Source organism: Pygocentrus nattereri, chromosome 7 (assembly GCF_015220715.1).
Source record: "Pygocentrus nattereri isolate fPygNat1 chromosome 7, fPygNat1.pri, whole genome shotgun sequence".
NCBI lineage: Eukaryota > Metazoa > Chordata > Actinopteri > Characiformes > Serrasalmidae > Pygocentrus > Pygocentrus nattereri.
Window position 1 is genome coordinate 38,263,841 of NC_051217.1, and position 26,257 is coordinate 38,290,097.

Below are 26,257 nucleotides of genomic sequence, written 5' to 3' on the forward strand. Positions count from 1 at the left end.
TAAATTGTAGAGCATGTGTTAACTTTATACTTTATACACAGGTCATGTACAGTTGTATGCAAAAGTTTGGGCGCCCTGGTCAAATGCTATGTTTACAACCATTTAAAATGTTCATTTTAAAATCAACAAAATCATTTCACTGGGGGTGCTTAGACATTTGCATACGACTGTGTATGCAGACCCACATACTGTACAGGACTAGCTGAATGCTGTCTCTCCAACTGCGCTGTATTTATTTTGTCTTCTTTCTTTCTGTTCCTCTTTGACATCAAGTCTCTCTCTCTCTATCTTTCTTTCCCTCTATCTCTCTCTCCTATCTCTCTCTCTTTCTCTCTCTCTCTCTCCTTTCTCTCTCTCTCTCTCTCCCTCTATCTCTCTCTCTCTTTCTCTCTCTCTCTCTCTCTCTCCTTTCTCTCTCTCTCTCTCTCTCCCTCTATCTCTCTCTCTCTTTCTCTCTCTCTCTCTCTCTCTCTCTCCTTTCTCTCTCTCTCTCTCTCCCTCTATCTCTCTCTCTCTTTCTCTCTCTCTCTCTCTCTCTCTCTCTCTCTATCTCTCTCTTTTTCTCTCTCTCTCTCTCTCCCTGTCTCTCTCTCTCATTTTCTCTGTTTATAGTCTGTCTGATTTGTTTCTGTGCTCTGAATATATACAGGATGTAAGTGTGTTTTCCACAAAAAAAAATGAGCGGTTAGTTCCATAAGGTTCTGTGTAACTGCTGCTTCCAAGTGTTCTGTTTAGCTGTTTTTCACTCCTCGTTTAAAAAACTCTGAATGGTGTAAGCGCTTTCAGTAAAACTTGAACTCCACATTATTTTGGCAATAAAACTCTAATGAAAAATGATGGATTCATAAAAAGCCACATTGGTGAATCAACCCCCCCCTAAATAGGCAGACCTAAGAGCTTCTGGGACTGAAAGAAAAGTAGTTTATGTTGAAAGACGCTCAACTGGCCCGACACACTGAATGTGGCATGCAAATTCCAAGACCAGCTTTTCCAAACAAGAACATTCTGTCCGACTCTTTTCCAGAAGCTTTGCTTGGGGTCTCTGGGATGGAGAAATATGCTTTGTTGAGGAGATGAGAGAGAGAGAGAGAGAGAGAGAGAGAGAGGGAGAGAGAGAGAGAGAGAGAGAGAGAGAGAGAGAGAGTGTGTAGTAGAGAAAGAAAACTAGGATGGAAGAATGATTTTCAGGTTACGCAAGCACTTGATTTATAGACACAATACCAAGTCACCCCAGTGCAAATGAATATATTGTTATTGTTGATCAGCAGCGGTGATGCTAATCTAAAGCCAGGTATCAGGTCAATATCACCAAAATACACAGGATCTGATATTCCAATCCAGATCAATCCTGGCAGTGAAGGCTAAGAATGACTGAGATGGAAACCATCTACACTGGATCTACACTGATCATAACATTATGACCACCTCCTTGTTTCTACGCTCATTGTCCATTTTATCAGCTCCACTTACTGTATAGCTGCACTTTGTAGTTCTACAGTTACAGACTGTAGTCCATCTGTTTCTCTGATACTTTGTTAGCCCCCTTTCACCCTGTTCTTCAGTGGTCAGGACCCCCATGGACCCTCACAGAGCAGGTACTATTTGGGTGGTGGATCATTCTCAGCACTGCAGTAACACTGATGGTGTTGGTGTGTTGGTGTATGTTATGCTGGTATGAGTGGATCAGACACAGCAGTGCTGCTGGAGTTTTAAACACTGTGTCCACTCATTGTCCACTCTATTAGACGATAGCTCATCTTCTTCTGCACAGTTTGTGTTGGACACCTTCTAGACCTTCATCAGCGGTCACAGGACGCTGCCCACAGGACACTCTCGGTTGGATATTTTTGGTTGGTGGGCTTTTGTCAGTCCAGCAGTGACACTGAGGTGTTTAAAACTCCAGCAGCACCACTGTGTCTGATCCACTCAGACCAGCATGTAGAAACAAGGAGGTGGTCAAAATGTTATGCCTGATCAAGGTGTAGTAATTACATTTTTGCAGCATGGTAGTTTAATTTTGCACACTTTTCTGACAATGTCAGAAAAATTCTTACGATTCTACCTGGGGGCTGGATCTTATTATGTATCTACAGGTACATCATAATCACTTAAGCCAATCTGGGAAAGATCCAGTAGTTTCTCAACTGGCAGATGTTATTGAAAGCTATACAACAGTGGTTTCCACCCTGGGGGCTGCAGCTGCTTTAAGCTTTAGCTCAGCTGTAGCTGCTTTTCTCGCATCTCTGGCAGGAAACTTTTCCACAAAAAAACATTTTGTGTAAAATGTCTCTTAATGTTCAACTTTGTACAAGACTGAAGTTGCTTTTCATTCACCAGCTTCTTGTTTGAATTTTCCCGTTCCACCTTAAATGCCACCTGAGGCGCCAGAATATAGCTTGCACTCCATTTAAGTTGGAAGAAATCGAACAAGAAGCTGGCGAATGAGAAGCTGACTTCAGCCTCGCAACTTTTTATTGTTTGCCAGTTTCTCGTTGATGATTAAATGTATTGTGAAACCAGCTGGAGTAATTAGAAACATGAATAAGTCCATTCATCTCTAAATTATTAATGTTCGGCTTACATCTCCCTCTTTGCTGTTTCGTTAGCTACTAGATAGGCAAGACTGTTGTCTGCATTGCTATGGTGACCAGCAGTGTGCGCACCAACCTTCAGGGTTAAAGGGTGAATTAGCAGTCCTACATTAACTCCACCAGTTAAAACTGTTTATTGTTAAACTGTGTTGAACGACCAGCAGAGCTTTATTTTACTGCCAAGGAGGATTCTTTTATTATTACCTACAAATCTAATTCGGCTGTGCAGCCACAACAGGGCAATAGAAAAGCCAGTCAGCAGTTTAGATTTTGGAACAAGCATTGTTACTGGCTTGTGGATGCTGAGATTGTCTACTTCAGTATTGAACTTTAGTGTTGAATGATACTGGATTGTACTGCAGTAACCGCACTATAAAAATATGAAATTATTATACTCAGCCTTATAAAGGGCTCTTTTATTCTGACCACTGAAATGGGTTTGGGGCAGATAATTGACCGATCAACAGTTCTTTCCCTTTCTAATGCACGTGAAGCGTTCCTGCACAGCGCCAGTCTATCCGCTGCCTACGGGCCTGCCTGCATATGTGTGTTTATATGTGTGTGTGATTAGGTTTTAGAGGCCTCATTAACTGTGTTTGCTCGTCTGTGTGTGCATACTTTTGGTTTTAGAGCATTTATTTAATGTGTGTGTACAGTATATATGTCTGTAAGCTGATGTGTGTGTTTGTATCAGCAGTGTTTGTGTTTGAGATTGTTGTGTGATTTAATGGTTGAAGGTTATTTTGACACATGAGGATGTCTTGCTCATTTTCTGCACTGGTAGATTCCTTTGGCTCAGGTGGACGCTGGCAAGAAACACACACACACGTGCGCTGCCTCACTCATCTGCTTGGGCCTGTTAGCAGGTCTTAATTTGCTTACGTTTTGTGCCACATAGAGGGGTTTAATAATGTTATTTTGATTAATTGCACTAATTGCAGTCACACATGTGTATATGAATGTTATGAATAGGTGTTTGTTTGTCTTAGTCTGATCCTCTGTGTGATGTATTTTAAACACTTGAGCACAACTATGAATGTGTGTGCAGCGGTGGAAAGCCCTCAGGGCCTCCAGAGACGGCCTAATGATTACTAAGAACTGAAAAATACAGTGCGAAGATTTGGTCCGACTTGGCCAAATGACATTTTTCAAGTGAAAAGAGGTAAACACCTGTCCAGTAACCTGTTTAGTAAAGTTAACATTTTTCTTTCTGTGTTAAAACCCAGTTACAGGGCAAATGTGTGAACAGCCTGCTAAGTCTTAACAATATTTAACACCCCCTTAAGATTTCACAGCTTGCAAATGCTTTTTGTAGCCAGCAAGGAGTCTTTTCGTTCTTGTTTTACGCATTTTCCCCTGCTCTTCCTTGCAGAATGCTTCTAATTCTGCACTATTCTTGGGTGGTCTTGCATACACAGCATGTTTAAGATCTACACACAGTGATGTTTCTAAGCCAGGGGACTGTAAGAGCCATTCTAAAAGGGGGCAGTCTCAGGCTTTAGGGGGCAGTCGTGGGCTGGAGATTAGGGAACGAGCCTTGTGGCCGGAAAGTCACAGGTTCAATCCCCTGAGCTGACAGGACATCACTGAAGTGCCCTTGAGCAAGACACCTAATGCCTGATTGCTCCCCATGCGCCACGGATAGGGCTGCCCACTGCTCTGGGTAACTGTGCTCACTGCCCCTAGTGTGTGCACATTCACTATGTTTCACTTCACTGATGGGTTAAATGTGGAGGTAAATTTCCCTGTTGTGAGGTTAATAAAGGGTAACTTCAGCATGCATGAGGTTTTGATGGATTTTGAGGGGGGTTTTCGGTCATTGTCCGTGGCAGCCTCTTTTTAGCTTCAATTTCTTGACTGACTCTGTCTCATTTGTTTCCACAAATTTGCTGATATTTGGTAAAATCCATTCTTCCATCTACCTGTGTTACTGCCTGCCACGCAACCCCCAAAGCATAATAGATCTACCTCCAAGCTTATCAGTTGGCAAGGTGTTCTTTTCATCATATGCTTTTCTTTTTTCTTTAAACGTACTATTAGTGATTATAGCCAAAAGGCTCCTCTTTTACTTCATTTCTCCACTGCACTTCTTGCATACTACAGTTGCTGACATTTGTGATTAGGTCAGAGGTAAGGTTTCCTTCTGATGACTCTTGCATGGAGATCTTATTTGTGCAAGCAAAGCTGCACAGTACAATGGTGTACCACCATAAACCTTTCTTACATCCTTTGCTGTCATATTGGGGTTTTGCTTTGCCTTTTGGTTCATCTGAGAGTCGTCTAGAGCTTGCCTTGATAGCTATATTTTCACACACACATATATATATATATATATATATATATATATATATATATATATATATATATATATGCACTGAAATTAGTGCTTGCAACATGTTCTTAGGTCTCAATTGAAGTATGTTATGCTTTAAGTATTTTATTATGTGCTACACTTTCAATGGGAGACATTTTAAATGTACATTTATGGCATTTGGCAGACACTCTTATCTGGAGCAATTTGACCTTTTTTTTCATACAAGTACACAAAAGCAGTGTTAGGCGTCTTGCCCAAGGACTCTTATTGGTATAGCACAGCAGAGAAGGCAGAGGTGTTACCCACTACACTATCCACAAGTCTACACTGCAGCCAGGCAAGTCTTACTGTGACGCTGTTGTTATGCACAGAATGTGGCTTTTTGTTGTCTTGCTGAAACAAGCAGGGATGTCTCTGAAAAAGACGGCATATAGATGGCAGCATATGTTGCTTGGAAATACGTACTTGGAAATAAAGGTGTCTTCGAAGATTAGCAAATTTCCCACTAGTACACGCTCACCAATTCCATGACAGATGCTGGCTTTGTCGGCAGTGTTTTTGGATGTTATTGATATATGGCTTCCACTTATAAAGTTTATAACTTTATAAAGTATTTCTGAGCCCTTTAGTGTATAGTCATTACAAAAGAGTGTTGGTTTTTCATACAGTGCCATCTAAGGGAACAGAGGTCACAGGCGTTCAGTTTTGGTTTTTGGCCTTTTACGCTCAGACATTTCTCTGAATCTATTATTCTTAAACTGGACAATTTGTTCACACAGTTTTTCTCGTAAATGACTGGGCCTTTGGTAAGTACTGCTTTTATATCCAATCATGATAACATCCACGTTACTTATTCAACAGTTCAAACTGTCATCACCACTGGGCAGCTTTTCAGTTGGCAGCTATGACAGAAGAACAGCTAAACAACCTGGAATCAGCCAGAAATTAACCCAATACCATTTGCCAAACTAAATGGGCTGTAAGAAGCTTTACAGACTGTTAAGTTCATTACAATGACGTAGTAACAAGCTGCTTGTTAAGGAACTATCATTTGGCGGAAGGAACTGCGAACATTAAAACATTAAATGGCACGTTCACAACCCAGTTTAGTCATTTTTTGCTTTATTTATTTATCTGTTGTATAAAAGCAATATAATACTTGAGGTTGTGTGTTATTTCGTGATAACACCCCCTCTCATGTTCTATTGCAATTCAATATGGTTATTTCTTCTTTTTGGCTAGTGGTAACTGGTGGGGCTGGATCCCAACAGCCATAATAGAAGACAAACCCTATTTGTCTGTATAGAGTCATCACACTCCTAAAGTGTCTCCAGCCTCATTACTGCTCTCAAAAAGCATTTACTACATTTACTACATGTGTATGTGTGTGTGTGTGTGTGTGTGTGTGTGTGTGTGTGTGTGTGTGTGTGTGTGTGTAAGAGGGAACGAGGAGGTTGCGGACTCTAAGCAGAGTGAGCATGAGTGCAGCCCCACTGAAGATGATGAAGAGCAGCGCTTGCAGGTGAAGATCCAGGCCTTTGAGGAGAAGATGGGGGAGGAGGGGGTTGAAGTGGACACTGAAGGGAGCTCTCCAGGACCCCAGAGGCGCCACAGCCTGGGTCAGGCAGCACGGGACGAGCGCAGGGAGATGAGGTTTAACAGGTGGACGCGATCTCCTACATTTAGGGATGTTGGAATGTAGTTGAGTTTGGAGCAGGTCTGTCCAAAGTGGGACCCATGGGCTAAAGTTGGCCTTTGATTTGGCAAACCAGAAGGTTGCATCACTCAGCCAATGAGAGAACACGATTTTAAATCTATGTATTTGATAGGTTATTTTTCTTGTAAAATGTTACTCTTTTAAGTACCACCATATAGATCTTTGTGCTAAATAGCCAGTTGCCTCATTTCATGTTATTGAAGTAGCTATGACTAAAATGACCAGTGAACTTTTTTTGTATTTTGCCTTATATGTTCTGCATGTACTGCTCCGCCATGAAAGTATGTATCTATTTATTTTTTAATTTATGTATTTAGACCAAGAGCTCATAGGAAAACTATTATAAAACAAAGTTTAAGGTATTAGGCAACATATTCATAACCATAATGTTCTGTGAGGGAGCTTTTAGAGACATTTGACATCTGGTTCCTATCACCACCACTGTAACTCAACAGTTATGACTCAGCACGTCACATTAAACTACTCAGAATATTTGATATTTGTGGCTATTTGTCTAATTAAGTATTTAATTAGGCACAAAATTAGGAAAATCTGTGTAAATCCTCTGGGATCAGGTTCTAGTCTGCTTGTAACAATAAACATCAATTTTTTAAATATTAAATCTTTCTCTCTCAGATCTAAGAGCCTGGCTTTGCACATCGTCCGCTCACGTTCCACCAACCCTGACAGCGCCCAGGAAGGAGACGGGGTGGAACTGAGCCCTGAGTCCTACCTGATTGAGACCTCCCTGAGCCCAGAGACTCTCCCTGCCCCCTCTCCTGTGCTGGAGAACCACAGTGACCCCACTGAGAGGCGCAGTGCACGGGACACAGGGCCCCATAGAGAGACAGAGAAGGAGGAGGCGGTGCATTTGGAGGGGGACAGGCTGTGGACACATCTGCGGGACAACATGGAGAAAATCAGAGCCTTCTGCTCCGAGATGATTAAACAGATCCCCATACCAGAGCAGTGCATCATTGAAGGTACAACACAGCATTTTAAAGTGATGATTGATCCAAAAGAATGTGCACAACGTCTCCCCTCACCACAGAGTAAATATACTTGATGACACAAACTCGACAAAAGGATGTCACAAAGCTAAAACCAGTGGTAGTGGCTATCTGCAAGCCTGGTTATTGTGTGTACACATTATATCGCTGCCGTCAGAGGAACATCTCCAAAAGTAACTTTACAGGAGAAGGAAAAAACGTACTTTACTTTTGAAGTAAGTCAATGGAAGCAGATTTTTTTCCAAGTCATTTTGAATAATTTCTTTTAGTCCATTCATCATGAAATTTACACACAATGCAAGAGGTAACAGGTGGTTTCAAAATATGTCAAAAACTGAAAAATGGCAAAAATGGAGATACAAGATTGTTCTGACAGCAGCGATATTTAAGGAATTGAACGCAACAACTGTTTCATACAACAGTTAAATAAATAAAGCAAGAAGTAATAAACTGGGCTGTGAACGCGGCGTTTAATATTTTTTAATGTTCCTTCCGCCAAATTATAGCTCCTTAACAAGCAGCTTGTTGCTACATCAGAGTAACGAGCTCCGCCCACTCGCCGCACAGCCGGCAGTTCATTCTCCAGCTCCACACAGACCGACTGACAGTTTGGGAATTTAATGTAGTCTCATCTTCAGATTGACCAAATCAGCTGTCGGTCAAATGTGGTTTTAAAAGTGTCCGTTTTCTGTTTGTGGCAACGTAAGAAGTAGAAACGTTCAAATGGGTTGAGCGTCTCCTACGGCTGTCACACTCGTTGCTTAGGAGAAACTCGCCGAGTCATAGCAGGGCTGATGGGAACCAGACATCTGAAGCATGTAACGCCCATAAAAACACAGGAAGCTATCACTCCCAAAAGTAAGATAAGACAAGATTTTGGTCTAAATCATAGGTGTTCTGAAAAACATTCACCCTGTACTCACCAAAAGGTTACATTCCCAAGGTTACTAACTTTTTAAACTCAAAACACAGAAGTGAAATGAAGTTTTGGCTTGAAACTCATTTTTGTAGAATATATTCTGTACATATTGCTGTATATATGAGGTTTTCTTCTGACAACAACGATCACCTCAGGTCTCCATGAAAAATGAAAATACCTGTTGGCCTTTACATTGTGGGTAAATGTTGTGCCGAAAGGACTAAAAGAACTGACTTAAAATGACTTGGAAAAAAGTCTGGTTACATTGACTGACATTAAAGTTTCTTTTTTTAAAAGTTTTCTTCTGACAGCAGCAATATATATATATACCTGATGTATCTGGCACATTTTGTCTATTGTTTCCAAGATATATCAGCAAATAAATTCCAAAATACAGTTTTTGTGGCTGTTTTTTAAATTAGCTATATTTTTTCCAAATATGTCAGCAAATAAATAGACATTATGCCCTAAAAATGTGAGAAAATGCCATATTTGTGTTTCTTTGTAAAAACATAATTTAATACTTCACCTTTACAAACTGAAAATAATCTTGTTGCCTTAAAAATTTGATGAATTAGCAAAAGTTATAGTGTATGAAACAGATTATTACTCTGTTTACTGACTCATAGATGTTTAATGCACTCATATTTGAAGGCAACTGTATTCCTAACATTTTTTAAGGTAAAACACTGAATACATTTTTACGCTGAGTGAATGAGTAAGAGATGGTTTTGGCCTAAAATGTATTTTTTAAACCCATTCATAATGAAGAAGCTGGACTATTTCACCATTTTCAGCATAACATAAAGGACACCTATCAGTTCACTGGTCATTGTGGACAATAAATAAAATGGCCACATTTGTTTTATAAGCATTGGCACCCCTGTGGCCATCACTGTGAAGAAATCTGAGATTCTCTTTAACCTTTTTAACTCCTTGGAGTCACCGGTGGTTACAAAATTCACTTCGTCATATTCTTCATAACTTTCATATTTCATAAGCTACATTCTAAAGGTGGGTGCCGTATGAGGCTGTAACTGTCTTCTTTCCAGTCAAATAGATGGTGATGGAATTTTTAAACCCTTATAATAAAAGAAGCTGAAAGTCGACCCGTTTTCCCACAAATCTGGGCTATAAACTATAAACAGACGGTGTGTCTTCAGTGATCTGCTCTGTTAAAATGATTTTTATAAAATAACACAAAGAGCGTCTGAGATTTTTGGCTTTCAGCAGTAAATTGTAAGCATATAGCAATATGTGTGATCATAAACCATGTTAATTTGAGAGTAACTTTTACAAAAATAAAATAAAATAAAAATGTACATTTATTTCATGCAGATACTGAACAATTTGCTTACATCCCAACCACTGAAATAATCAGTGATCAGTAAGATTCCCCAAATTGCTGAAGTTTGTTGTTCCCTAATGCACATACGACTTGGCGGACGGACTTCATGAGTAAAGGGTAGCGAGTGGTCTGAAAGGGTGTATTTGATCTCTCAGTGGTGGGACAGGGAGACTTTGCTCATTTCTGGCTGTTCCACTGCAGACTTCCTGTTCTTTGCGTTCATGTAACTTAACAGCCCCCCTACAGAGGGGCAGCGAGGTAATTCATCAGTCTGCGTGTGTGTATGTGTCAGCAGGAGGCACAGAGTTGAGTCATACTCACCAGAACATGTGGAAACTGGAGGTAATATTACAGGCAGATGTGTTGGAGCAGACAGAGATTGATCCTCTGCAGGTTAAGGCTAACAGTAGCTGGGCTGTTAGTTGACGTCACCCAGAGAAGGAATCTGTCTCTGTGCTTCTCAGTTTTCCATTCGGCTTTTTATAGAGTGGAAAACTTTTTTTTTACTGATTTAGAGCTAAATATAGTCTGTTTAATCTACAGTAACATCCAAAATTTTCCACAGAGACTCACTTCTGTACATTTTAATGTACAATTATACAATTACTGTTTGCTTACTGTTTAACAGTAGTTGGGAAATAGAACAGAGGTTACGTTCTCATTACCAGACTGAAGTGGCACAAATCTGATTTTGATGTGACTCAGATCTGGTGTTTTCAGGGCTGTGTGGACACACAAATCTGATCTTGTCAAATCTGACCTGAGCCACTTTCATATGTGGTCCTAGATCAGATACGTATCAGATTCGTGGCCATACGACCTTAAAGTGACGCTCAGATCGGAATTCATGTGCTTTATTTTCATCATTCAGAGTTACTCTGGCAGCAGCGCCAAACAGAAGTTAAAGCCTGTAAACGGTGGAAAAGCAGCTCATCTCACCTTTTTCTCCTTCGTCTGGCTCTAATAATGAAGCAGAGAGCTGATCAGAGTTAATGATCTTCTCAGCGAAGCTCGTTCTGCTCGTTAGTTTGTGCTGATGATGCAGTGATTCAGTCACGTGACGTTACTGAGTAGGATATGAGCATACGGGTCATTTCAGGACGCCGGTTCGTCACATTAATGACAGATTTGAGTCACTGACCTAAACGAGTGTGAACCCTCGAGTCAGAGAGATCGGATTTGAGCAGTGAGGCTTGTAATGTGAGCGTAGCTAAAATGTGGCCGTACCTTTATATTATAGGTGGTATTCTTTCCAATGTGTTAAACTCACCAAATCTAGAGAATCTGTGCAGTAAAATTAGCTGAAAAATGACACGTTTAAAGAGGAATTCCACCAATTTTTTTCTTCGGAATTCTGCCTTTAAGGTGCAAACAGTGTCATTCTGAGTGTTTCGCTCTAGTGTAACTTAGCGACTGATTTTTTGACAATGGTGGTGATGGGAACCAGAGGACACAAATAGAGCGATTGCTTTTACTATCCAAAGCCACCTACTTGTAAAATCTGAAAACAAATATTTTATTGAGGGTTGTTTTAAACCTTATAACACTCTTTGTGGGCCCTTCCTTCATGAATCTATATAAAAAGATCATGCTTTGTCTTAAAACAATCATAAAACACTGTCTCAGGCATGAGGCAGTGAGTTCATTCCCATTAAACACATGGAATAACTTACAATGTTGGAGCTTTTAGAGGCATTAAACTCTTGTAGAAAAAACTTGAACTTGTAGAAAAAACAGAAAATCAGGGCTAACTTACAGCATCGAGAAAAGGACAACCCTTCACGTATTTGATTTCCACTACAAACAAACATCAAGGACATCATCAGGTCTTTCATTTTTCAGGAAATATTTCTGAGGAGATTTGAAAAAAGATTTGTATAAAAGAGAGAAAATCAAGCTGCTTCAGGTCTGAAAACATCCACAGGTGTTTCTGTCCATCCTTCCACTGTTAAAAGACGACTCAGCGCGATGGGTCTGAAAGGATGTGTAGCTGTTAAGAAGAACCTCGCTGAGAAAAGGAAACAATTTGCACCTCCAACAAAGAAGCTGCTGGCATCCTTAGAACAGTGGACTGACCACCCCAGAGTCCAGACCTCAACATTACTGAATGTCTGCATATTTCTTTAGAAAACTGAAAGTGAGTCTTCTGAAAAGAATAGAAGCTGAAAAAAGGGGAAAGTGTGGAAACTCCAAATGCTAAAAATAACTATATTTAGGGTCACACTTTATTTGGGTGGTCCCCTATAGATGATCGAAAGATACTTAAATCACTAACAAACTTTCTGATAATGTTCAGCTGATTATCATAACATTATGGTTAGGGTTAGGAGTTTCACTTGGGGTTAAGGTTAGGGTTAGGTTTAGGTTTGGGGATAGATGTAAACTCTTTCACACTGAGCTTGAGTTCAGTTGAGTTTAATGACTATTTAGTTGAATATTATTTAAAGACCTGCTGAACATTTACAAAGAATCTACAGTGGACCATCCAAAAAAAATTCAATTTTCTGTTTACTTGCTTTTTTAACTTTACTATATATATAAGCGTTTCTACTATGCTGTACATATACTTTTTCTGATTATTACATGTAGCTACCTACATATGTCTATATTCCCATGTGTCACGATTTGCCCCTACCAGTCTTGTCCATGTGCATTTTTGTTTTGTTTTTTCTAGTCTGGCCCCTCGTTTCGTGACTCCACCCCTGATTGTTTTCACCTGTGCCTCGTTGTCCTTTTGTTACTTAAGCCCTGTGTTTGCACTTTATCTTTGCTGGTCTTTGTATCGGGCTTTGTTTGATGTCCCTCTCCTGTTTGAATCTTTGTTGGATGTTTTGTTCTGTTCAATTCAAGTCAAGTCTAGTTTGTCTGTCATGTCTGTACCTGGAGCTCTCCGTATTTGCTCTATGACCCTGGACCGTGATGACCCTGGACTTTGGATTTGCCCTCAATAAAAGTCCACACATGCGTCTGCTACATCGCTCCGCGTCACACCATGTGCATGTCAGGAGGGTTAATGTCATGTTTATGTCAGTAACCAACCCGGTTGGTGGCGCTTAAAACAGCCTCAGTTTGAACCCCCTGCAGATGCTCTTGTCATCATAAACTCAGAGCCACAACTTTCATATTTAGCATCTTTCTCTTTGAAGTTATCAGCTCAGCAGGCCATATGACGTTTTATGGTTGTGCTTTCATCTTTAATGCACACATTACCAGTAAAATGTAGTTTATATGGTGAACAAAGTAGAAAACGAGAGCTGGCGACTCCCTACTGTCTGCTTCACGAGCTCCCTGAGGATTAAACAGGATAATATCCTTACAGTGGGGTACAGTGTATTAAAACAGAGATACAGTAAAGGTCCACTAGTGTTCCCTAAGACAGGGGCTCTCAAATCAGTCCTCAGGGAACCCTCGATGGTCCAGATTTTTGTGACTTACAGCCCATTGAGAACAAAAATGTGGAGCTCAGGTCCAGTTTGAGAATGAGGAGAAGACATTACACTAATGTACAGTTGGCATAAACATACTGTCAAGAGGTCCTGTCTTGTAGTACATCCCTTTTTTTCTATCCTAATAGCACCCATGTCTTATTTTGCATAAAGACAAAAAGTTGTATGCTTTTGTCATATTTCATTTTCTTTACGTTATAACAACAGTAACAACACTGTAAAAATGTTGTAAAATTATGAAAAATTGATCAATACAGAATCTAAACTAAATATAAGTGTATACTATAATTATATTTAAATGATTAGAAAAAAATCATTTTAAAAATGACAATAATAACTATATATCATATAAAGTTGCTTGCCCACTGAACCAGGGGCTTAGCCAGTATTTCATTTTAAGACCAGCTTGGTTACAGGCTGTCAAGCTAGAAGGCTTTTTGTCCCACATATATACATTTTATAACCAACTGTCCATCTTTATTTTAGCTACGTAGTACCCTTCAATTACGATAACTCAAAAAATAAGGGCTTCATGACGCATTCTTAAGCGCTGAATAATGCGTTTATGAAGCACTACTTGAACATTTATTAAGTGCTTATGTCGGTTCTCGCAACCTGACATAAGATGTTTTATTAAATAAATGACATTATACTGACATAATATGAATAAACCTTGAACATATTTACAGCACTAAACACATTTAAAACACTATACATAACTATTTATGTCAGCATTCTTAAGACGACATTGTATTAATACCAGGTAAAATATGCCTGGAAACCACCCCCTCTTCCCTCCATGGCATAGATAAGATGATGCAATTATGTATAGTGTTTTAAATATGTTTAGTGCTGTAAATATGTTCAACGTACTTGGGGTCGTACATGGTAAATGTAGTTTTTGCTTTTTCTAAATAAAAAAAAATCAGACTGAATGAGTAGATTTCCTGTGTTTCCTCAAGTTGCGTTGGCAAGTGAAATGATTCTTCACTCCAGGGAACGTTTCCACTGCCCCACAGTCCGGTGGCGGCGTCCTTTACGCCCATCTATCCCACACACAGCATTGTGTATAGTGATCTTAGGCTCGTGTGCAGCTGCTCGGCCATGGAAACACATTTCATTACCTTCAGGACACACAGTTCTTGTCATTATGTTGCTTCCAGAGGCAGTTTGCAACTGTGCATTGAGTGATGTAACAGTGGATATGCACTCAGCAGTCCCACACAGTGAGTTTGCACAGTCTACCACTTAGTAGCTGAGCTGTTGTTGCTCCTAGATGCTTCCATTTCACAATAATAGCACTTTCAGTTGACTGGGGCAGCTCTAGCAGGATAGAAATTTCATGAACTGATTAGAAGCAAATGTCGCATCCAATAACAGTGCCATGTTTAAAGTCACTGAGCTCTTCAGTTTGACCCATTCTACTGCCAGTGTTTGTTTATGGAGATTGCATGGCTTGATTTCATTGACCTGTTAGCAATTAATTACTTGAGCTCAATATTTAGGAGGTGTTTCCATGCACTTTTGGCCACAAAGTGTCTATCCTGGTGATGATTTTCATTGTTATTGAAGGACATTGAAACCAACGACATAGCTATGGGAGGCTGGCTTCCAGCTGAGGTGGGATAGACCACCCTAGGCCACCCTGTAACTGTGTTCCTGACTTGAATAGCATATTCATATCTATTTATCCTCAGTAGAGCCAGATTACAAAGGCACAGCTCAGATAACTTAATCTCAGATCCAACTGTTTCAACTTGTCTTGACATTACGACTCTGATTAACTGGTCAGTGGTCTCTGGAGAAGAACTGAGCTCAGGACTATTCCACGAGTCTACTGTGTTGATCATAGGACTGCTCTGCTGCATCTGAGTACAGGGATATGGCATCATCAGCTTGGGGGAATGAAGTAAGGGCCATGGCCTTGGGTTGGGGTCCTTGGAGATGCATATGTGTGTGGGGGTCTGTCTACTGGGGGGGTGAAACATGACCAAAGAGAGCACATCAGTACCCTTAGGCCTTGAACATGTGTGGGTCAAAAGGTTTTATCCTGCATTCTTCAAAATGATTACTGTTGCTGTTTTCACTTACATAAAGCTCCCCAGCTTATTTATAATCTACAGTGTACGGATAAACCTGCAGGGACCACCAAGCACACCAGAGTGAATTAGCACTGCCACGATTACTCAGTTAAACTCAACTGATTAATATTTAATTGGACAATTAGCAGTTCACATGAAGAGAATTCCCATTTTGAATTTTCCCTCTGATGTATTTTATCAATTTTCAAAGTATGTAAAAGTGAATGGTTCCTTTACAGACACACGTAAATATGGCATTTTTATGCACATTTTAGTGCACAGCTTCTATTTATTAGCTAAATTTAACATAATGTAAAAAATTTAACTATAAACTGTGCCATAATTTTATGTGTTTTAAATTCATGATTGGGGTGCCCAAACTTTTGCATATTTGCGTTTTTGCCGTATTTTGCTGCATTTTGCTAGTCTTTGTTAATGGGTTGTTAATGTTCAGTGAAAAGGCCCATATAAACTAAAATCAGACTTCTTCTGAAATAAATGTTTCTTCATATAGTAATAATAATGTAAAAATGTTTTAGTGGTTGTCTTTTTCTTAAAAGTCTGATGACTAGATTAATACTTAATAAAATTATCAGCAGATTTTTTAAAAATGGATTTTTAAACGGATCACTTGACTGACCCTCTAAGACAGTGGTAGCAAAAGTTGTATTATGTGTATTTAGTGTATTATATGTGTAGCCTTTACACACACACACACACACACACACACACACACACACACACACACACACACACACACACACATATATCTGTCCTTCAGTCCATTTGTCTGTCTGTCTGTCCATCCATCCATTTATCTAATCCATGTCATCTCTGTTTGTGTTTCAGACACCCACCGTGGTTGTGTGGCTAAGCTGTCCTTCTCCTGCCCTCTTAAGGGTCATTATTGTCTGTATGGAAAGTCCAGTTTTTTACTGTCCAGCCGCCAGCCCCACCTCTGGATACGCATCATGCTGCTCGCTCTGCAGGTCAGTGTGTGTGTGTGTGTGTGTGTGTGAGTGTGTGTGTGAGAGAGAGAGAGAGAGTAAAACTAGCCAAGCACAAAGCTCTGAAGATGCACTCTGCCTGTCAAAAGTTTGGGGACATCTGACTTTTTCAAGTTGTTTTTAATACATACTGTTTTTGTTAGCATATTAAATAGAACATATTAAATAGAAAGCTGTTTAGATCAACACTCAGACCTTTCATGTGTTTTGGACTAATGAGTTTCAATATGTGCTTTTAACAATAGTTTGGTAAAGAAATTTGTTTAATCTTTATAAACCTGCTCTTCATTCTAAGAAAGACAGTTTGATACCTATACAGGTATTTTTTACTTTACTGAAAACTGACAGTAAAAAACCAAGGCATTTTTTAAAGACATCCATGGTGGAAAGGCACATGCACTTCATTCTGAGGCAAAATAGTTTCCAAAGTAAACTTATTTCCAGATTTACCACTATTGTACCAACATCTTCACTGTGTATAAAACTCATAAGCGTTTTTTTTTTTTAAATAATAAATAAAATGGCAATATCTGTGTTGTAGATATGGCAACCCCTGGTTCCCATCACCAGTCTTTACACTCAACCATTAAAGAGTTTTCACCCAATAAGAAGTTTTTTGGCAACAAGTAGTTTTCAGTGTTTGTGTATCTTCGTATGGTATAAATGCAGCTCAGGCAGCTCCTCATGAAGAGCTCGAGAGAACATCAAAAGCAGAGGGTGGTGACGGGGAGCTTCTTTCTGGAAGACCCTATGAAATCTAAGACAGTTTGATGTTTGATTTATTTCATACATTTATTTTGATTTTATTTTTAGTCATATGCATTGTTTCATAGTTTTTTACCTTCATCAAGTTTAAACTATTTTAAAATGTAAAATAATGTGCATTTGTGTGTGTGTGTGTGTGTGTGTGTGTGTGTGTGTGTGTGTGTGTGTGTGTGTGTGTGACTCTGCAGAGTAAGACGAGTGAAGCGCTGAGCTATGAGGACGTGTGTGTGCAGCAGCTGAGGAAGCTGTGGGAGAAGACTCAGCTGAAAGGAGCTCACAGCTTTGAGCTGGCCGTGACTCACACTACTGTCCCACACAAGAAGGTACAGTCATGCCAAATATCTCTCTGTCTGTGTTTAGATCCCTCTCTCTGTCTCTCTTTCTCTGTTGCACGTCTCTCACAGTCACATATTCAAATGACTTTTTTGGCATGAATTACTGAGGAAAATTCTGAAAGTGTAATAATAATATTGAGAATGTTGATGCAAATGAAAGAAATACAAGTATAATATATGTATGTATATGTGTGTATGTATATTTTACTTATTTTCTTGCAAAACTCCTCTATCTCCAAAAAGTTAACTTTACAGGAGAAAGAAAAAAACTACTTTACTTTACTTTTAATGTAAGTCAATGGAACCAGACATTTTTCCAAGTAATTTCCTGTCATTTCTTTTAGTCCATTCATCATGAAATGTCCACACAATGTAAATGGCAACAGGTACTTTCAAAATATGTCAAAAACTGAAAAATGTCAAAAATGGAAAATTGACATACAAAGTTTATAAATAAATAAATAAATATATATATATATATATATATATATATATATATATATATATATATATATATATATACATATATATAAAAGATGCATCAAGATACATCGATGATCGTTTATCCCTCTGAATCGTATTCGAATCGATCCGTGAGGTACCAAGAGGTTCCCACCCCTTATATGAGCGTGTATGTGTGTATATATATATATAGCTGCTGTCAGAGCCAAACATTGTATCTGCATTTTTGTTGTTTTTCACTGTTTTACATAATTTGAAATCCAATGGACAGCTTTGTGATCCAATGGACCAAAAGAATTGATCCAAAATTACATGAAAAAAAAGTCAATTTTCTTCCAACAGCAGCTATGTACATATATATATATATATATATATATATATATATATATTACTAGATGTCAAGACAAAAGGCCATGTTGTTCAAATTATTTGTCCTGTGGTCTCTGGGCTTCCATTTCTTATGGTGTTCTTTTTTACTTCTCAATAATGGACTTGAAAATTATTGCAGGATGACCTGAAAGCAGCAGGACCAACAGAGAATAATAGGCCGTGACTTGGACAGCCATCAGCTACATTCCAACACCCCACGCAAAACTCCTCTGCTGAACAAGAAGCGCAGATTTCATCACATGAAAAAATTTGCACATGAGCTTTTAGACAAATCAGAGCCCTTTTGAAAGAGTTTAGTCTGGTCAAACAGAGATGAAGAGGTAGACAAGCACATTTCACGTTTTCCATGGTCCAAAAAACGGCACCAGTTTTGAACCTGACATGCAGGCAGAATGCATCCGATTAGCCCTCCGTCTGTCTGTCTTCTCTCTTTCTCCTTTCTCTCATCCCCTCTCACGTTTTCACACGCATGCCGTTCACATATGGTCACTTGACCCTGTCGCTGGTATAACATCCCTACGCTATGTAAAAACATCACAATTGACCTTTCGCACTCTGCTCCCTCTGCATGCTTTAGCTTTCACCTATGACTTCTGATCTCCCTCCTGACCCACCCACCCATTCCAGCATGAGGTCTGTACAACGGCGTTTTAGGGCCACTGAAAATAAAAATAGTAGACTTCGAGAATAATGTTGTCATTTTTGCTGCCTTCGCCCGATGACAGCTGGGATAGGCTCCCGCACCTCCCCCGACTGAGTATTTCTTTATGGGTGAATCGATATGAAAGTATAACTCCACCAGCTCAATGCCCCTCATTTAACACAAGAAGATGCTGACTTCACTTTGCAAAGCCTTTGGCCACAATATTGCAACCTTTCCTGGTATTAACGTCACTTCAGTGTCGCAATTCTGCGACTTTTTGCTCCAGTACCACAACTTTTTTTCTCAAAAAATTGTCTTTTCGCAAAAAGTGATGACCTTTCTCGAAATATTATGGCTTTTTGTCATACTATGACTTTTTTCTTGAAATATTATGACTCTATTCTTGAAGTCTACTGTTTATATTTTTATTAGCGGTGGCCCTAAAATGCCGTCGTAGTTCTGAGCCCTTGCCCAGAGCTCTAATTAGGTCTACAGTTTCAGTGTGAACTCAAATACCACCCAAAAACATTGTGCATGAATCAAAGTCCCACGTTGAGAGATCGAACTTGGCTGTAGCCAACATTCTGTCCAAAACTGACCACACCAAACCACACAATGAATAAAACTCCACATTTGTCATCATCGCACCTATTAAGTAACCTTAGTGCAGTGACCACTGTCATTAGATAATTGTTTATTAATGCTTTCAGACAACATATCTAAGTTTTTCGCCAGTCTTTTTGTCCTTTACAACAGTATTGAATTGATCACATTGGGTAATCACCACTGCTAAAGTCCACTACAGCTGTACAGCTCTGACCACACTGGGGAATCACAGAAGCTACTGTTCATTACAGCAGTACAAGACTGACCACTCTGAAGAACCACTACTACTAGCCTCCATTTGAGCAGCACAGTGATGATCACACTGGTGAATTATCACTGTTGACGCCCTTAACATCAGTACAGGACTGGCCACCATTCTGGAGATTCACCACTTCTAATGTCCATTTCAGCAGAAATGGATAGTCCAACACACTGGAGACCTGTCACTGCTACCATCCATTTCAGCAGTGTATTACTCACCACATTGGTGAATCACCACTCCTAATGTCCATTAGAGCAGTACAGGGCTGACCACATGCGAATCACGACTGCTGATGTCCATAAAAGCAGCACAGCACAGGACTTACTACCCTCGTGAATTATTAGTGTTGACCTCTGTTGTAGCAGTATGGGACAGACCACCACACCAGAAAACAACAGGTATTGCCATTACAACAGCACATAACTGACCACGCTGGGGACTCAGCACTGTTTACATCCACTATAGCAATACAGGATGGACCTCACTGGAGAGTCACCACTACTACCTTCCGTAATGGCAGTACACAGCTGACCACACCAGAGAATCACCACTGCTGCCATGCATTTAAGCAGTAATGACTGACCACAATGGAGAATCATCACTGCTGCCATTACAGCAGTACAAGACTAACCATACTAGAGAACCACCACTTCTAACACCCATGGCAACAGCATAGCACTGACCACCATATTGGAGCTCAGGACTGACTACTCGAGGGGAATCCACTGCTAACTTCCATTACTATCATACGGGACTGGACACACTAGAGAACCACCACTGTTAATGTCCATTACAGCAATACAGAATGGACCCGTCTAAAGAATCACCTCTGCTGACCTCCATAATAGCAGTACACAAGTGACCACACTGGATAACCACTGTTAACGTTCATTATAGTAGTGCAGGACTGACCACATTGCGGAATCACTACAGTGTAGTATTACAGAATGAGCAAAGCAGCATTGCTATCAGAGTTTACAAGAGCCTTTGAAGCGCTGAAATGTCCAGCTTAGGTTGTTTCTTCATCTTGCATTGTCATGTAAGCCGAGATGCCCTCTTACGTCTTCAGGCCGGGAGTCGTAAATGACACTAATTAGTTGTGTCGAACACAGCTGTGGTTTCTCTTCTAGCTTTCTTTGCTGAAAAGCTAGAAACATTTGTCTTCTTTGTGTTTCAGCCATATGGGACGTGTATATGCTTGGCCCATGTCCACATACTCAAATGTGCAAACACACACACACACACACACACACACACACACACACACAAAAACTTGTATTAGAGTGCATTTGTATGTTTGTAGTTTGGTTCCTTTAGTCTGGACTAAAGCAAAAATGTTGTATGTATGTTCTGGTTTTCTTAACATTCTCACTGCCATATTTAAAACTGAAACAAAAAATGTAGCCAGTACAGCGCTGACCGCACTGGGGAATCACCACTGCTTCCGTACATGACAGCAGTACAAGATTTCTTCCGCCATATAGGAATGACACACACTGGAGAATTACTGCTGTTAACATCCTTAACAGCAATACAGGACTGGCCACCATGCTGGAGAATCCATTGCAGCTGCCCGTTACAGCTTTACAGGCCTCACCACACTGGAGAATAGCCACTAATCCCATATATTACAGCAGCACTAGACTGACCACACTGGAGAATCACTACGACTAACCTCCATTTGAGCAGTACAGGAATGACCACACTGGAGAATCATCACTGCTCCCGTACATTACAGCAGCACAAGACTGACCACACTGGAGAATCACTACTACTAACCTCCATTTGAGCAGTATAGGAATGACCACACTGGAGAATCATCACTGCTCCCATACATTACAGCAGCACTACACTGACCACACTGGAGAATCACCACTGGTGTCATTCATTAAAGCAGTATAGGACTCAATCGGGTTACAAAATGAGCCAAACTTGCAACCCTGCAAGCACAACCTGGAGCACAACCCCAGATCACCAATTTCAGGAGGACCAGAGATTTTTCTGGCTCTTTATTCTAGATAAACACAGTTTCCTGCTCAACTTTCACACTTGGCCAAACATGCCAACTTCACAGAGCAAGTGGTCCTGGGTCTGGAAAAACACGGGTCGTGTGAAAACACCTTTAGGACTTGGTCGCACTTTCTGCTTCCCACAATCCAAGTACTCGAAAAACGCATTCAGTGGTGTTGGGATTTGGACTGCGGGTGGTCAGTCCATTGTTCTGACAACAGCAGCAGCTTCTTTGTTAGATTTGCAAATTGTCTCCTTTTCTCTGTGAGGTTCTTCTTGACAGCTACACATCCTTTCAGACCCACATGTGGATGTTTTCAGATCTGGAGCAGTTTGATTTTCTCCTCTCCTTCAAAGCTGAAAGCTTTAAGTGCTGTTTATCTGATGGGGGGCAGTTTTGGTGTCTTCCAGGTCTTCCAGGTGGTTGTTAGGAGTCACATTTTCTCTCTAGCTTTTAATTATTTTTGAATGTTGAAGAAATGACTAAGAATGGCTTTCATATATTCTGCTGACAACAGTGATGTGTGTGTGTGCGTGTGTGTGTGTGTGTGTGTGTGTGTGTGTGTGTGTGTGTGTGTGTGTGTGTGTATTTATAGCTTTGTATCAGTATAATTGTGGACTCACTGTCTCCATTTAATAACTACTGTCTGGATTAGCCATGTCAGTGACACCTCCACTATCCTGTCACACACTCATAGAAGGTGTAACAGAAGAAGTGGAGCTGGAACCCTATTTTTTAATGACCAGTTGCTTTAGAACTCATGAACGACAGATGGAGATAAATTAAAAAGTCAGCTGTGCTGCTTTCCTTGATATGTTATAATCCTGCTGATTATCACTTATAATGGAAAAAGTCACCTCCAATTGTAATAAAACACAAACAAGCAGATAAAAGAGGCTTCAACAACATAGAGTCAGAGTGGACTGTGTTAAACCCACAGTTTTCTCTTGAGATTGCAGTTTTTAATTCACTTGTGATTTTTTACAGTTTATGTATGTGTCTTGAAGCTCGGCTCTGGACTCTTGGTCGGAGTGTAGTTAAATTACACAAGCCCCAAACAGAACAGACTCGTTTATTCATTTGTTATTCTCCAGCTGGGCAGAGAACACTGAACATGCACCGTCAATTGAGAGCTAGCTAGGCCCGAAAGGGGTCTTTTAAACCCCCATGCGCATTCGTTTTTTGCTGATTTTCTGAATGAAAATAAGTGAACGCATCCTCTACAGAGGGCACAATTCTGCATGTATTGATGCACAGTTACAGTTTGTTTGCTGAATTTAACATACTGGAACAGAAGATGTGGCTGTGCAAAAGTTATTGCACCTTTTTTGGCAGAAAAATGACCTGTGTTTCATGTAGAGGGTGTTTCAAGTAACTGTACATACACACAAATTCCAGCTGCGTTCCTGTGAACCCGAAATGCTATTTGAATTTTAAATCAGTAATTTAAACAAAAAACATTTTATTTACAAAATTTTCCACTTATTTCAGATGTAGCCACTCATCTAAGATATGTTGGTTGATTATAAAAAGGGCTATACGTAGGTAGCATAGCTGAAATGATGGCTATACTAATAGTTTATCATTTGTATCAACATTTTTATTAAAAATTGGCTGTATTTGTGTTTTGCATATATGTGTTGTGTATTATAAAGTTGGAGGCATGTAATTGTAGATATCTTGTCCTCTGGTTCCTATTACCGCCACTGTACACGAATCAGCGTTGGTAAGTTTCTTAACAACAAACAACACTGAACTGGTGGGGACTGTTTACACATTAACATTTAAGCAGAAATTTTGAAAAATTTGTAGAATTTCCCTTAAAGGCAGAAAATATACACCGATCAGGCATAACATTATAACCACCTCCTTGTTTCTACGCTCATTGTCCATTTTATCAGCTCCACTTACTGTATAGCTGCACTTTGTAGTTCTACAGTTACAGACTGTAGTCCATCTGTTTCTCTGATACTTTGTTAGCCCCCTTTTACCCTGTTCTTCAGTGGTCAGGACCCCCATGGACCCTCACAGAGCATGTACTATTTGGGTGATGGCTGGTCTGAGTGGATCAGACAGCAGTGCTGCTGGAGTTTTTAAACACCTCAGTGTCACTGCTGAACTGAGAATAGAACCAAAAATATCCAGCCAGCAGTGTCCTGTGACCACTGATGAAGGACTAGAGGATGACCAACACAAACTGTGCAGCAGCAGATGAGCTGTCGTCTCTGACTTTACATCTACAAGGTGGACTGACAAGGTAGGAGTGTCTATTAGAGTGGACAGTGAGTGGACACAGTGTTTAAAAACTCCAGCAGCACTGCTGTCTGACCCACTTGTACCAGCACAACACACAGTAACACACCACCAACACATCAGTGTTACTGCAGTGCTGAGAATGATCCACCACCTAAATAGTACCTGCTCTGTGAGGGTCCATGGGTGTCCTGACCACTGAAGAACAAGGTAAAAGGGGGCTCAGAGTATCAGAGAAACAGATGGACTACAGTCTGTAACTGTAGAACTACAAAGTGCACCTATACAGTAAGTGGAGCTGATAAAATGGACAATGAGTGCAGAAACAAGGAGGTGGTCATAATGTTACGCTTGATCAATGTATCTTGGCTGATTGACATACGCCTTTTTTCCCTCTCTTTAAATGGCAGTGGGAGAAAGTCTTGCTCCATGAGTGAGTGCTGAGTCATTCCCACTTCTTTGCAGTGAGGCTCCGTAAGTCTTTATACAAAATTTTTCCTGATTGAAAGGGAGAGAATAAAAGAGTCACTGGAGGTCTTTTTGGAATTTGACTGTCAACACCATCTTGAAAGCATTAGAGGCTCGTCTTTTTAGCAAACTTTTTGCATAGCAGCAGTAAATAAAGAAACTAAGCCATGCAGAGAGCATATTGTATTCCCAGTGTTTCCTTTTACTGCGTTCTATATTTTATATAAGATGCTTTAAGATGTTCGGAGAGAGTGAAATGGGATAGTGTATAATTGAACAAATGGCTTAAGTTTTGCAATAGCATTAATCACAAGTGGAAGGAGCGCCATCATTCATGCAGGCTTCATATTTAAACACTGCCAGGCAGGGCTGAAAGGAGAGGGGGCCTCTTGGTCCGTGGGCTCGCCCCCTGATGCCTCCAGAAACCCTCTTGGCCCGCACACACCAGGGCTTTTGGGCTTTGGGCCTAGCCGAGATTGGTGTCGACATGTTTCCTTTTACGGATCAGGAATATTGTAGTGCTGTTGTTTCACTCAGGCTGGCTGTTGGCTCTGGGGGGCGTGTCGCAGTACATTGCCCAAGGCCGAGGCAATATGCAAAGTCTTGTTTGAAATGACTCTCAAGATTACCGAGGTTGCACTATGTGGGCTGAAGGTTGGTGCACCATTTCCTGTAGGCTGCTTCTCTGTCCTGAGTCACTCTGAGTCACCAGCTGGGAGAGATAAGAACAAAAAGGTTCCTTCTGCACTGACAGGAACTCCTCTTTTCTACGTGCCGAGATGCACTGGCAACTTCACCAGGTGCACTGACAAGTTCAGTCCAGTCTTCTGCTTCTTCCAAGTGACAGTTTTGATTTATTCTAAATTTGTTGACAGTCAAACCAGATTTCTCAATTTCATGAGAAGATGAAGAGAGGCGGTTATATTGATGTCTGGGAAGCATGATCTCTAGTAATAATAAAACAATAATAAGTTCAACTCATATAGCGCCTTTCACAAACCCAAGGACACTTTACAGCATCAAAAAAATATATAGATGACTAAAGAGAAGAAAAAAGGAAGGTTTTTAGCAGAGATTTGAAGGAAGACAAAGAAGAGCAATACGAAGAGTGGAAGGTAGAGAATTCCAGAGTTTGGGTGCAGGAGCACTAAAAGATCCGCCACCCATAGTAGAAAGTCTAATTGAGGGAACTGTGAGGAGTCCAGAATTAGAAGATCGGAGAGCATGAGAGGGACAGTATAATGAAATGAGAGCAGAAAGTTATGTCAGAGCCAGGCCATGTCAAGTCTTGAAGGTTAGAAGAAGGATTTCATACATAATCCTAGAGCTAATAGGAAGCCACTGTTGAAGAATAGGAGTAATATGAGCTTTGCGCTTGGTGGAGGCTGCTGAGTTTTGGATGTACTGAAGATGATTGATTAGTTTAGCTGGAAGGCCATAGAAAAGTGAGTTACAGTAATCGGTGTGAGAGAAGATGAAAGCATTAATCAACATTTTAGCATCAGTGTCACTCAGCATAGGCCGTAAGTGCGCAGTGCTACGCCGAAGATAAAATACAGTTTTGAGGATGAGCTTAATGTGAGACTCAAAAGTGAGAGATGAATCAAGAAGACAGCCAAGGTTCTTACC

The 26,257-nt window shown here is 40.3% G+C and overlaps 1 protein-coding gene across 3 annotated transcripts in view; it reads left to right on the plus strand.

The window, feature by feature from the left end:
* The window catches only part of veph1 (ventricular zone expressed PH domain-containing 1), a 177,810-nt gene that overhangs the window by 121,042 nt on the left and 30,511 nt on the right, over positions 1-26,257 (plus strand). For all 3 annotated transcript variants that reach the window (XM_037539969.1, XM_037539971.1, XM_037539970.1), the window contains exons 8-11: positions 6,346-6,567; positions 7,259-7,605; positions 16,276-16,415; positions 17,387-17,521. In XM_037539969.1, coding sequence (XP_037395866.1) covers positions 6,346-6,567; positions 7,259-7,605; positions 16,276-16,415; positions 17,387-17,521 — 844 coding nt within the window. The remainder of the gene's footprint in view (positions 1-6,345; positions 6,568-7,258; positions 7,606-16,275; positions 16,416-17,386; positions 17,522-26,257) is intronic.